Below are 13,721 nucleotides of genomic sequence, written 5' to 3' on the forward strand. Positions count from 1 at the left end.
CTTTTTTTTTCAGTTTTCACTCTTTTTTTTCACTCACTCTGTCATGTCGGACACGCCATGGCTGACTTCATGCAGTGTTAAGGTAATGTAGCGTAAGGTAACCATTAGTTATATCATAACTAATGTTGTGAGAGTGCAGAGTGAAGGAAAGGGCAGGCACATTTATTTCAGCACAACATTTCTCTTTTGTTTGGGTCGAGTGACCGCAAATCCCACTTCCGACCTTCAAAATAAAAGCACATCCTGTCGCAGTGCATAATAAGGGTGTCACAAAAAACAGCTTCCATCTGCATATCGAGTCAGCCATGGCATGTCCAGCATGACAAAGTGAAAAATAAGTTATCCTCCCATTGCATGTGGAAGTGGTAAGTTTTTGTCTTATTAGATTAGAAAAAATAAATTCATGTCTAACAGTTTACCTCACTAGCTCACTTATGTTGTTAGCTTGAAGCCGTCTTGAGTCTCTACAGCATTAAGACTTGCAAATTGTAATGTAAATATGCTCCAAATACTACTACTAAATTTGACATTGACTTCTATAACACAGGTTTGCAACCATTAACATGGGATGACTGTAAGTTGTCCAAAAAGTAGTATCAGGCCATTCCCAACCCATCAAATCGCCATTATTTTTCAAAACCCTGAATACTTTATTGAAAATATGCATACATGACACTTCTTTTCCTACACAACAATACAAAACAGTACAATCACATCTGTAAATACCACATGAACGCAACCTCCCTCCCCCAATCCCACTCAAGAACTTATAATAGACATGCTACAGTCGATAAGCCCTTGTAATCCCCACCCAAAAAGGAAATCAAGACATGAAATCTCTCGGTAAACTTCACACATTTGCATACAGACATAGCGTTGTTTGTCATCAGCAGATGAAACACGTTTGTGGCGCCAACGGTGGAATCCATTCTGCTGTCCGGGAGTTGAGATGGAAGTTTCCAGGTTGCCATATAGTAAAAACAGCCCCCCATTTCAAGTGATTTGGCTTGGAAAAACACAGCGAAGTTGCTAGAGCCCCGTCAACAATGGCACACCAAGAGAGCAAAGCGTCAATTACACAGACATGCAGATATTATTATTTGTCTCATCTTTAAAGGCGAGGGGTGGATAGTTCAACCTGATATATATTTTTTTTTTAGGTAACACACTTCCTCAAGATGTTACTGTGCATATTTATTATTAGTCATAGCAGATAAAATGCAACACAATACAAATAAAAATAAAATATAAGAAAAAAAAAAGAAGACGCCAAATGTCTGGTTATACTTTAATATAATCATACAGGGAGAGAGGTCAACCAAAAAAAGATATGTGAACAAAAAAATAATAAAGTAACAAAAATTCAATAAAAACTGACAGAAAAGCACTGTTTTTAAACATGTTTTACTGTATCTCAGTCTGTGGCAAATAGTCATTACATACCCTGAAAAAAGCTCTTGAATGGACACTGCTCAAAAAAGGGGCTCTCGAAGATGTCGAATTCTCTAAAAGCTCACCAACGAGAGAATCAGTCATTGCTTTTTGGGGGGAGAGGGGTGCATAGAGGACTCCAATCTGCAATCCAATGTCAATTGTAACAGTAAGGGAATGGTAAACGGGGGAGTGGGGGTGGGGGGTATTTGTTGCTTGTTGTTTTTGTGCGACAATACCAACAGGAAGGCAGTTTGTGTTATATATTATATATGTGTGCATGTATGTATGTGCGATGTAGGTATTGAAATAACACTTTTTTGGGGGGAATTTTGCTAATCATAAACAATTTTTATGGGATACGTGAACACACTTTCTTTGTTGGGCATTCTAAAGATATAAAAACTGCTAAAAATGGCAGCTAAGAATGCACGTAATGGGACACACCTATTCTGCCTGAAACATTTTTTCTGAAAAAAATCACAACAATGTGCCAACAACACTCCGTGACCTGCATATTAACTAAGATACAGAAGAACTACATGACTAGCATAGTGAGACTGCGCCATGCTCTCAACGTGTCAGGCCACAACAGAAAGGTAACGTATACATATCAGAGCTGCCGACACTGCCGCTGTACTTTGTTTTTGAATTTGGAAAAGTTAACGCTAGGTGTAGCATTCACATTCCTTTCTATTTTGCTATGTGGAATCAATCAATGAAGGAAGTTCAGCAAATTCAGCTCAATGTTTTTTGTTTGGTTTTACTGCTTCACCTCATTGCCAATTCCTAATTTTTAACATTTTCTTTAGCACCTTAATATTGCACAAAGTTTATAGTGTCATTATTTTAACTTATATTTGTTTTATTCATAAAACACCATCCTTTTTAACAAAGTGGGGGAAAAAATGTAGCTTTTACTACATGGCCACAGCATGTATATATAAAACCATAACACCTTGTTGGAGGGTTTTGGAGGTGTTTTAATAACAAGCTTTGTAGGTGCCATTACGTGCATTCATTAGCTGCCTCTTTTTTTTATTTTTTTAGCTGTTTTTATATCTTTAGAAGGCACAGAAAATAAAAATATGTGTGTTCATGCTTCACATAAGGATTGTGGATGATGAGCAAAATCCCCCCAAAAAGTTCACTTTTCCTTTAACACTGCAGAGTAAGCTGTGTCTCCTATCTTCCAATTATTACAATCATTTACTTCTTGTTAGAAAGAAATATGTCTTTCTTTAACCGGTTCCGAACACAGTGCAGTTGAAAAATGCCACATCAAGTGTAAAAATTAAAGCCCCAGATTTAAAATTAAATAAAAAAAAAAAAAAGAAAAAGAAAACAATGTTACAAAATGGCTCTCAAGTATTCTTTGTTCCACAGATCGAGGTCCTAAGGGCTTTGGATAACTTAGAATTAGGTTTAAAAATCGGCTTTACCATTTTACTATGGAATTAGAAAGGGGAATCGGAATCTTTTGCTGGTGCAAATTAAACACTCGAACCCACGCACACACACATACAAGAGAGTGCAATGTGAAGCGTTTCTTTTTTTTTGTCGTAGGGAGATCACAGTATTATTTTCCCAAAGTGAAGCCACTCCCACCCATACCCAATGCACGCACTAACACACACACACGCGCGCACACACAAACACACTGATATGCAACCTGTGATGCCCGTCCTCACTGTATGCTATAGCGGAGTTGTGTAGCAGCAGCAGCAGCAGGTGGAGTCATTGCCAGGACCAATTTCAGGGGTTGGGAGGAAAACGGAGGTATGATTTCCTAACGCTGTGAGAAATAAAGTGGAATCTCCACCACAAAATCCATCCTATTAATAATGAGAATAATGTTAAGACTATCAGTAAAAAACAAAACAAATAGCCTTTTTTGTGCGTGGTGTCATTTAGAAAAGTTGCTATATTCCCTCCCCCAAAAGCCCCCACCATCCTTTTTAAATGTTACACAGGTACAGACAAGTGTTGTCCAATGACGACGGCTGGTCTGCGGTGGAGGCAGGAGTGGGGGGAGGGGGTTATGCTGCTCACCCATGGGTAGTAGTGGTGGGTGGGTGGGTGGGTACGGCATCCTCGCTGGACTGCTTCTCCGGGCCAGTAGGTGGGGGTGGGGTGGGGGCGTCCCAAAATGGTCCGTCATCGCCTCCACCATCATCACGGTCAGCCGGCGGGACACTTCTCGGAGTCCTGACGTCAGCGTTGTCTTTTTGTCTTGGTGGCTTGTTGCTTGTAGGTTGGTGGGAAGTTTTGCCCCGTTTGGATTTTTTTGTTGTTTTTAGACGTACTGATGAAAAATCTCGGATTGTCGTTCCAGGAGAAATGTCCATCAACTGTCCATGTTGCTGCAGTTCTCTGAGGACACAATAAGAGCACAATGCATACCTTCAGATTCTTCGGACCGTAAGATGACAACACCCACAAATTTGCATTTCCATTGACAGTACCGTTGAGTCCGTCCGCCTCCTGCGGGTCGAGGAAAGGCGCGGGACCCCACACGCGCACGGTGCCGTCGTCTGAAGCAGACGCCATGAGTCCCGGGATTGTTGGGTTCCAGCTCACGCAGTTGACGGTACGCGTGTGGCCTGTCAGTTCTGCGATGGGGAGTTCCCCGCGCCGGTGCCAAATGTACACTTTGTGGTCTTTGGACAGGAGCATGGAAGAGGAGCCCAAAGAGGACAGGAAGAAAGGACATGAATGCACGGCTCTTAATTGCACACTAAAATGCGAGAGCTATTGGAAGTGGATGGTGAGACCTATTACAGTGACAAACAGCACCACACTGAGGACACAAAAGGTACTACACACTACATCTGGATTTTACACCGGTGCCCCCTTTACCCCATAGAGAAGGTAGTTTGGGTCGATCGAATAAACTTTGTGGATGTCATATGACATTAGTCAGCTGACATTAAGCGTCCCTCCTGATTCGGCCTTATACCCTCGCCGCAAGGATTAAGTGGGGAGGAGATGCAAGTTTATCATTGGTAGATGCCTATATCTATAACAAAAGTTATGCGTTCGCTTGTGGCGGCTAGTTGTGTAGAAAACCTGTTTATGACTTTCTACAGTAAATACAGTTAACGTTAGAGCCTTGTACACATTAAGTAACACCCCTATAGTCACCTTTGAACTATTATTCATTGTTTATATCACCTTTTATGCTGTAGGACTCAAGACTATTGCTAGCTAGCAAAATAGCGAGCTAACCAGTTAGCTTCAAATGTATTTCTTCTAATCTTAAGAAGCCAGAAACAAACCACAAAAACAAAGGTTTTTTCCACTCTATCATGTCGGACTCCATGACTTCTTAAGCTAGTGTAATGTCTCATTACTGCCACTTAGTGACCTACATGACTTGCATTTCAATATGTTTTGATGTATTCATTTATTAATTTGTGAAAAATGATCGATAATCAAACTGCAATATTGTGAGGGAGAACTGGTTGTTGGTCTACACACCTACTGTATGTTTTGTTTGATTACTCCATCTGACACCAGCTTTTAAAAAGCACTCTATGCAAAAGCCAAGTGCTTTAAAGGTAAAATGCATAATTCAAAAGCATTTTCCTGAGTTATGAAGTCCAGGTAACCCTATTGGTGAACAGCACAAGCCAATGAAAAGCATCTGCTGGTGTGTGCTGTACCCTCACTGCCGCTGGCAATGAAGTCTTCATTGTGTCCTCCAAAGCAGGAGTGGATGGTGTAGAAGCCCTGCGTCACACCTTGGTACTTCCTGACCAGCACTCGGTCCTGCAGGTCCCACAAGTGCACTCCCTAGGGCAGAAAAATGTTGAAATAAGATAAGATAACTTGCCACAAAGTCTTGATTGATTAATGAGCGAGCGACTCACCTGAGTTGCTACATTTAACACAGCTAATCTTCCGTTCTTGGAAACAGTAAAAGACATGATAGGGTGATCCTCCTGGACTCTGCCAAAGGGGCAAAGGAACAACAGATCAATTCCTGGAGCATATTATACTATTTTTTAATGTTAAATGTTAATGTTTTAATGAGTCTCAGAGGTCAAGCGGAAAAGAGAAAGGCGTGTGTTTATATTCTTATTCTATAACTTCAACTTACATGTTTCTGTCCGTAAGGTCCTCAAAGTTGTACCCTCGAATACGTTGGTGGGTGTCTGAGGCCAGCACTGTCCTGCCGTCGCTCAGGCACCACAGGCACTGCACTCTGACACCTTCCCATGAGTCCAACAAGTTACCGTCCAGGTCCTGACAATAAAAACACACGCGTTGAGGCCTGCTGCTCAATCCATGCGCTAAGCACTCTGTGGCAAACACGGCAGGGTGTGACGTAACCTAATCATCGGCAGTGAGACAGTACGACACATACGCATTGATAGAACTGCCCCCTTTGACCTCCCGTGACGAAGCGCTTGCCGTCGGGGTTCCAGGCCACGCTGGTCAGACTGTCCTCGTGTGACTGCGACATTTTGGTCCGCAGCTCCCCGGTCTGGTCAAAGGCAGAATTGTTGGCAGAGTGGAGAGGGAGGGAGAGGAGGAATACAGGGGGGAGGGGAGACGGCAAGAAAAACATGAAGTCAAAGCGGGGGAGGGGGACAGACCAGAGGTCATTGAGTACGCAGCCTATTGAACGTCTCTATAGCACGATGGAGGAGTTGTTTTGATCCTCAATGTCTAAGTAAGATGGCTGCCATAATGGAGGCACTGTGATGCTGTAAAGTTAAACAGTAGTTCACTTAAACACACACACACAGTTGTTTACCTGAACATTCCAGAGCCACAGCTCAGAGCAGTCATCAGGTCCGCAGGCAATCAGGTAGGTGTCGTCAGGACTCCAAGCGAGGTAGGAGACACCGTACGCGTGGCCCTCCAGAGTCCGCAGCAGCTTCAGCTGGTGGCTCTCCTGCACAAACATCACAAACAAGTTTAAAAAGAATAAAACAAAAACAGCTAATTCCCGTTAGCTATCATGCAAAGCAAGCGCAGAATGTGATGCACCCACCGGGTCCACCTGCCAAACGATGACCGTGGTGTCTTTGGAGCCGGTGGCTAGCTTGGTGCCGTCGTTGGAGAACTTGCAGAACCACACCTCGTTACAGTGCTCGGTCAGAATCTGCTGGGTGTAACAGGGGAACTGTTTCCTGAGGGCCCATGAGGAGAAGAAAATAAATGGTTTATTGAAATAAAATAAAGGTTTTCAGTAGAGATGAGCGTTCTGCTTCTCAAGACCGATATGATATAGATAAAAGATGACTTTTTATATCTACTTTCCTCATTTAGAAATAGTTTGTACACACCTGGAGGTAAGAAGGACTGGTATGAATGTAGATCTGACCAACTGTACCTGTTGATCTGTCCTTATTAAATATCATGACTCTACTACCACATCAGTACTATCAGGAGAACCTGTGGTTATCAGTCAAGCAGGAGGTCAACTGACATCCTTGTCAGATGCTCCAGTGGATGATGACTTTGCACGAAAGAGTCCAAAGAGTCCTTCAGACACCCCACCTCCCTTCCCTCCTATGCTGGATGTGATGTCTACCAGACAGACCTGCTGCAGACGTGATCCATGAGCAGCGACACAGAGTCCAGGCTGCTGTCCAGCTTGGTGTTGTGATACAGGCATCGGTCCCTCTGCAGCTCCACTGCCTGACGCAGCAGGGTCTGCAGCCGCCGTGGGGGCAGCATGACAGAGGGAGGCAGGTACGCTGCGGCAGAAGAGGAAGTAGTGAGCGTTGAGGTTGGTTTCTGAACTGGGAGGGAGGTGTTTAACGGGTCCTGCTGGCTTCAACCAGCACACTTGTTGCAAAATAAATGGCATGCATCTCATTTGTGAGTCCTCACTTTGTAATTTGTCCAGCAGTCGGCAGCGGGAGGCCGTGCCTTTGCCCTCCCACTCTGCCTTGGCCCTTAGATCCTCAGCATGGCTGCACATTAGATACCTATGGGAGTATATAAGCAAGACAAAAAAAGGTTTACTAATTGAGTTGATCGATTTCCAAAATAATACAGCGCTACCAGCAGAGTGGCAAGATACCCGCTAAGGACGTGGATGCGATCTGTGTTGTACTTGAGCGGTGTCAGCTCCCCCCGCAGAACCTGCAGAGCCTCCAGGACTTTACCGTCCTCCAGGTACTCTAAATATTTCTGCTGCAGCAACAGGAACTTCATACGCTACACGGGGCACATATACTGTACATGTTAAACTGTTTTACAAAGAATGAAGCAAACATCATTATAATGACTGTAAAAGACTTAATAAAATACAGAATGGACCCTTGTAAGTCTTCCTTAATCCCCCTTCTCCCAGGAGGCTGTTTTCAATGGCTGCTCATTACAAGTGGAAGCAGGACTTCAAAACATTCAGCAAATGTTGATTGAAATAATTTCTGTATTAATAAAGGGAATATTTTCGTAGTAGAAAACCTGGTGTTTTGCATGTTCTCACGTGGAGAACATGCAAACTCCATACAGAGTTTGAAGGCAGATCTTCCAGATCCCCATGACGGTGTAGCCAACATGCTAACTCCTCGCCACTGTGGGGCAACAGCGATCATTTATTTAATTATTATGTGCAGCTGAATGTACAGTACCATTTTATGTACCACAAAACTTCCAAGGGTCCACTATATGCTAATGCTAATATGGACACTTAAAATTAGAGCCATACAATAGACATATAATAGAAAATATATTCTGGCAACACACATAAACCCGCTGGGTTGTTTGACAGAACCGTTCTAGAACGCCCCAAGCGGGCCTTTCACGAAGCCCGCTAGAGGCTTTTTGCGTAAAGGCAACTTACCACAATGGCGTTGGGCGAATGCATCAGTGCTCTCAGCTCATTGAGATCATTCTCAGCCTGGACCAAAAACAAAAGACAGCGATGGAAGGGAAAGAGAGAGAGAGAGAGAACAAAAATGGTGAGCGCAGCAGTTTTCACGCTTGTACTGGAAAAGGGACGTACATGTGTGTATTTCACTCAAGACACTTTACAATTGGCTGATTTTCTATCCATTGCCACATGAGAAGATATATTGGCATATTAGCGCTACAATGCCACATGAGTGCACAGGAGCACACATTGGACTCATGATTTAAACAAGTTACATTTAAACTGCCTGGAAAGAATCGTTTAAAATACAGTTCCTTTTCTTTTTAGTCAATGTAGCCATTACAGGAGTCCTAAACAAAGCTCAGCTAGGCCTTCTCATGAAGTTAGCCGTGGCAGTCCGGCATGACAAAAGTTTAGAAATAAATACATGGCTAACTCCATCGCTTGACAGCTAGTGGCTGGCCCGTTTCAATTCAGCATAAGAGTTGCGCAATGTGGCGTAAACAATGAATAATAGGAGTGTAACGGCGACTATAGGCGTGTTATTTCGTGTCTACAGGGGTCTGAAACTAATTTACAGCTGTAAAGAACGACTGGATGTTATTGGAATTGCACTGTTGTTGATGTCTTCAGGTGAAAATAAAGTTATTACAGAGCGGCAGACACTGTGACTCTGTGTGGACGCTATTGTGGGGTTTGTCTGTCATCAGTTAACCACGCAAAAAAATTTCCCATAGTTAATGGTGTTATCACAAGATTTCGCAATATTAAAATATTACAAGATTTCTCCTTCAGAATTTCTTTTTATTTAAAAAATAAATGAACTAATCACACAATATATGAAAATGAGCTGGCTAATTTTGCCAGGCTCAGTATATTGTCATGTACAACATGTTTTTCTCGTCTTCTGCCTCCAAACATTAGTTTCAGCACCTTGCCATGTTTTCTTCCATAAAACAACAGCATGAATGGAGTGAGCCCTTTTGTCATATAGTCTCTTTGTCTCTGTGGGCGCCAGCGGGGCAGCTACCATACACATAGTGCAACGTAGTACAAATTAAATGAGTAAATTGTAATACTTTGTCCGATATTTGTTATATTTTTTCCACTGCACTTTTATAAAAGTAATGTTCAAGTAAGTAAAAATCTGGTCTTGATTTCATCGAACCAATCTTGTGTATTTTCTTGGCTTGTGACACCCCTATTAATGACTGAAATCAGTCACCACCATTAACATGCTATTTTTGACAGCACTATAAATGACACATCAAACTGAGCATTATTGTCAGAGTACAGATCATAAGAAACTCTCGTCTGTCAAGCAAACATGGTTATTACAGCCACAGACTGACCTTGTCCCACTCCCCCTCCATGACATGGTTGCGGAACTTGGTGGCTGAGGAGTGCTCCAGTCTGCAGCCCGACTCCTGCATCAGCAGGTCCACCGTCTGACTGCAGCGAGATGGAGACACACACACACGTGAGGGATTGAAGATGTTTGAGCTTTTGGTAGCAATATCATGGAGACCGGCAGTGCAATGAAGGTTAGGAAAAGCCTTCAGCATCATGACATCATCCTCGAGTATCAATGCAGCGGCAGCATGCTGGGCTTCTCACGCAGCTACAATAAATGCCCTGCTGAAAAGTGGCGGCGGCTCTGCTTCTTCAGATGAGCAGACAGTAAGAACATGTAAGCCCTCCCCCAAAGCAAAGCCACGCAGAGAAATTAGGTATTTACAACTGGATCCAGAACAAAAAATACCAACAACAAACAACAGCAGAGAGTCTTCTGTAGTAAAGGTCCTACTGTTATGCAAAATGTAGTTTTTGATGACATTCTAAAAAGGACTGTGCGTGCCTAAGGCATGGGTTGAGAACCTTTTTCAGCTCTGAAAGCCACATTTCCATGAGAGCCACATCATTTTTTTTTACACTGAATACAAAATGTGTGCATTTTTAAGCACGGCCAACAATTTTACAATCTAATAAATCTCTGAATGTATTCTTTTTAATGTTGTTATAGTGAAACTAACCAATAATACTATATAAATAATACAATAATAAATAAAATACTTCTTACCAATAATGCGACTTCTGGTGCTGCATGGATTTGCATATTTCTTTCCACAATCTTTGTCAAAAAGGTTTGCTCTGCTTTTTTCCCAACCACCTCGGTACGCTTGCTAGTAATACTCGAGTTTTGGGGTCTAACCCGGGAATATGGGATGGACAACTGGCATTGGCTCTACCGCAATGTATTTATATATTTTGAACGTTATGTTTAACCCTATGATTTCTGTAATGTTTTTATATGATGTTAAAATGACAGTGGGAAAAAATACTTATCTGCTTCGCTTTTGTTTGAGCAAAAAGGTGCTTTTGAAGTTTCATGAAGAAAAAAACCTTCCCCCGGCTTTGCCACATGTCTAAAATATATTAAGATCTGTCAAGTATCCCTCAGGCAGCTACAGATGTGGGATCTCTAAGTTTGATCGTGTAGCTTTTCTTCCAACAAATATAAATAAATAAAATTCATGATGCTGTTAAATACGTGTAATGTCAACACTGTATGTCATATGAAATATTGTCTGTATTAATGTGGCGTTGTGTGATATATGGCATCTATTACGCTGGACAAGTGCAGAGTTAGAGTGTACATGTAAAAGTTAATACATAGTGCTTCTTGGGAGACACACACACACACACACACGACCATGGATAAACACAACTCATTAACATCAAAGCTACAGACCATGCCAATTCCATGTTCCGAGTTGGGCTTGCACTTCTAAACTGTCTAAAATTCCAGCATCAAGGCTAGATTGACCTTTTATCCAGAGGGAGACTGAGGGCAGAGAGATAATGGGAAGAGTGCAGCAAAGTGGAGAGTGTGGATTATTATCCTGCAGGGCCAGCGTGTTTATAACGCCACCAGTGTTTTTTTTTTCGTGCAAAAATATAATCAACAAAATATCTATCTATGCTCATCAAATACACGGGACTTTAGGGGACACAGGACTGCAGGTTTAAGACCCCTAGATTACTTCCTGACCATTGAGCAAGGCACTAAATCCCAACACGATTCACTAGAAGACACAGTATGCATCTGCTTTCAATGCATTCCAACACAAGTCGGTTAAATTGAGAGGATACGTTACAGCCCAACAAATATTATTTTTGAGACAATTGCATGTTTCAAAGTGTATATTTTCTGCCCTTACTGAGACCTTACAGACCATAACAGCATATTACATAAAATAATGACATATAACATGTTTAAGGAGCTGCTACAAATGACAACTCGTTGGTTTTGGCTTGTATAATCGTTCACACGCACGCACATATATTACAGTCGACCTGCAAAAAGCCTCCCACGCAGCCCTGCAAACTGTCATTACTGGCAGTCAAAATATGGAAAACCGCAATCAATTACCTTCTAGCATCCAGCTCTCACTGTTTTAATTGGCATCGTAAATCAAAAAAATATATGTATATGCATGTCATGGGTGCATACACATTAAGGACGTGAGATGACGCAATGGACTCCAAATGTGAGCCAAATCTATATAAACCACAGCAAAACTAGATATTTTTTGTATATTTTATATAACGCGTACGTGGTGTGGTTTAGCGTGTGGACATTGGTGCTGTTAGCATGTAAGCTAACTAGCCAGCTAATGCTAACAGGCTAGGTGTTATTGTGCAAGATGGACCCCTTGTTAGCAGCAAGCTAACCGACTAACATTCGGACCCATCCCCCCATGTTTGTGTCTGTCAAGCTCACTAATAGCTTCCACCGGCGGCCATGTCGTACTTTAATAAACAGCAACCAGCAGCCAACACGACGCCATTAATGTTAAAAGCGAATATTCAACTCTTCCAGTCGGAGTGACACAAACTTACTTGAGCCCCAGTCCATGGAGATGTTGCCCTATGAGCCGGATGACATCTTCCTCCGCCTGCGATAGCCGCTTTTTCTTTTTCAGCGAGCCCACCTCGGAGCCCGAGGCCGCGGGGGAGGCGGCAGAAGTCCCACAAGCGGGCCCGGCCGCGGACCCATTACTGGTGCCCACACCGTTCCCATTGTCCGACAGCAGGAGTCCGTTGGAGTGTGCTCCACCGGCCGCCGCGGCTGCCGACGACGACTCGCCGTTGTGTGCTCCGCTCAGGCAGGGAAGCTCCGATGATTCCTGCCCCTGTCCTGCTCCGTTTGCCTGCATGCTGCTGCTCAGGTTGCCGACGGCACTTCGGGTAAAGTGGATGGTCGATGTGGCTTGAGAGTGCACTCCGAGTCCCAAGACAACTCCGGGTAGGCCTGGCACAACCGCTGAAGCCCCGGGCTCTCCTGCTCCCTCCGCCGCCGAGGCTCGGTGCTTCTTCCGCGGGGGCGGCGACGCTCCGCCGGTGTCCGAGTCGGAGGAGGAGGAAGCGGAGGCCAGAGTTTCCTCACCGAGAGCGGCCGTGGTTAGAAGACGGCGGTGCTCTGGGTGGGAAATGGAGGTTCAACTTCCAGGTTTGAGGCCTCGTTTGTCGGGCTCAGAGCGGACTGTCAACCGTGGCGGACGCTCTGTCACCTGCCCCGTTTTTGTTGTTGTTTCTCTCCAAACAGCTGCAGCTCTAATGGAGGCCTGACGCTCTGACGTCACCGGAAATTCCTACACTACCAAGCTTCCGGGTAGAATCATCACAAACTATTTTGTCTCAATTATTCATTACCACTACGACTTTTTCATTTGAACGTTTTACACTAAAATTATTAACACATATCAAATATATATTTCAGAATACACAATATAGCTACACAACTTGTCTAGAATGTTTTGTCAATACCAACACTTCAGGGGAGGTACAGCAGCACAAGACAAATGAAGAAAAACATTGTTCTCCAAACCTTCAAAGTTGCAAACCTCAGTTATGTTTAAAGGCAAAAATACATTTTTAGTTTTAGTCCTGTGTTTTTTTTAAGGAAGTAATTATTTTATAATTATTATTTTATTTAGTTTGCATGTTCTCCCCGTGCATGCGTGGGTTTTCTCCGGGAACTCCGGTTTCCTCCCACATTCCAAAAACATGCTAGGTTAATTGGATACTCCAAATTGTCCATAGGTATGAATGTGAGTGTGAATGGTTGTTTGTCTATATGTGCCCTGTGATTGGCTGGCGACCAGTCCAGGGTGTACCCTGCCTTACGCCCGAAGACAGCTGGGATAGGCTCCAGAACCCCTCGTGACCCTCGTGAGGAAAAGCGGTAGAAAATGAATGAATGAATGAATAATTATTTTATTGTGAGCCAAATTATTGTGCAATTGTATTTTTGGTAGCCCAATTCAGCATTCATATTTATTAAATATATCAATATATAAAGATAGCAACAAAAAAATGATAAAATAGTGCAAACTGATTTAATTAGTAATACTATAAATGATGGCCAAACTACATGCTTTTCCAAAGC

The 13,721-nt window shown here is 43.0% G+C and overlaps 1 protein-coding gene across 1 annotated transcript; it reads right to left on the minus strand.

Annotated features, from left to right (window-relative positions):
• Window positions 1–1,757: 1,757 nt before the first annotated feature.
• Window positions 1,758–13,008, minus strand: LOC131107042 (WD repeat-containing protein 26). Its single transcript, XM_058056681.2, has 14 exons — window positions 12,173–13,008; window positions 9,622–9,721; window positions 8,240–8,296; window positions 7,472–7,608; window positions 7,279–7,376; window positions 6,986–7,142; window positions 6,434–6,572; window positions 6,194–6,334; window positions 5,801–5,920; window positions 5,534–5,679; window positions 5,304–5,382; window positions 5,097–5,226; window positions 3,897–4,091; window positions 1,758–3,804 (listed from the first exon to the last, which is right to left on the minus strand). Exons 1-14 carry the CDS (start codon window positions 12,487–12,489, stop codon window positions 3,779–3,781), a joined length of 1,842 nt encoding a protein of 613 aa, XP_057912664.1. The 5' UTR covers window positions 12,490–13,008; the 3' UTR covers window positions 1,758–3,778.
• Between the last annotated feature and the right edge of the window lie 713 nt (window positions 13,009–13,721).

Source organism: Doryrhamphus excisus, linkage group LG19 (assembly GCF_037039965.1).
Source record: "Doryrhamphus excisus strain RoL-2023G ecotype Guam linkage group LG19, RoL_Dexc_Guam_v1.1, whole genome shotgun sequence".
NCBI classification, from domain to species: domain Eukaryota; kingdom Metazoa; phylum Chordata; class Actinopteri; order Syngnathiformes; family Syngnathidae; genus Doryrhamphus; species Doryrhamphus excisus.

Bases quoted from the DNA above. Each gene is read 5' to 3' on its own strand.
- LOC131107042 (XM_058056681.2), bottom strand. From the start codon at position 12,489: ATGCAGGCAAACGGAGCAGGACAGGGGCAGGAATCATCGGAGCTTCCC. The intron at 6,335-6,433 runs GTGGGTGCATCA...ATGTTTGTGCAG, and splicing joins TCGTTTGGCAGGTGGACCCG to GAGAGCCACCAGCTGAAGCT. The intron at 5,921-6,193 runs GTAAACAACTGT...GCCTTTGACCAG, and splicing joins TGTGGCTCTGGAATGTTCAG to ACCGGGGAGCTGCGGACCAA.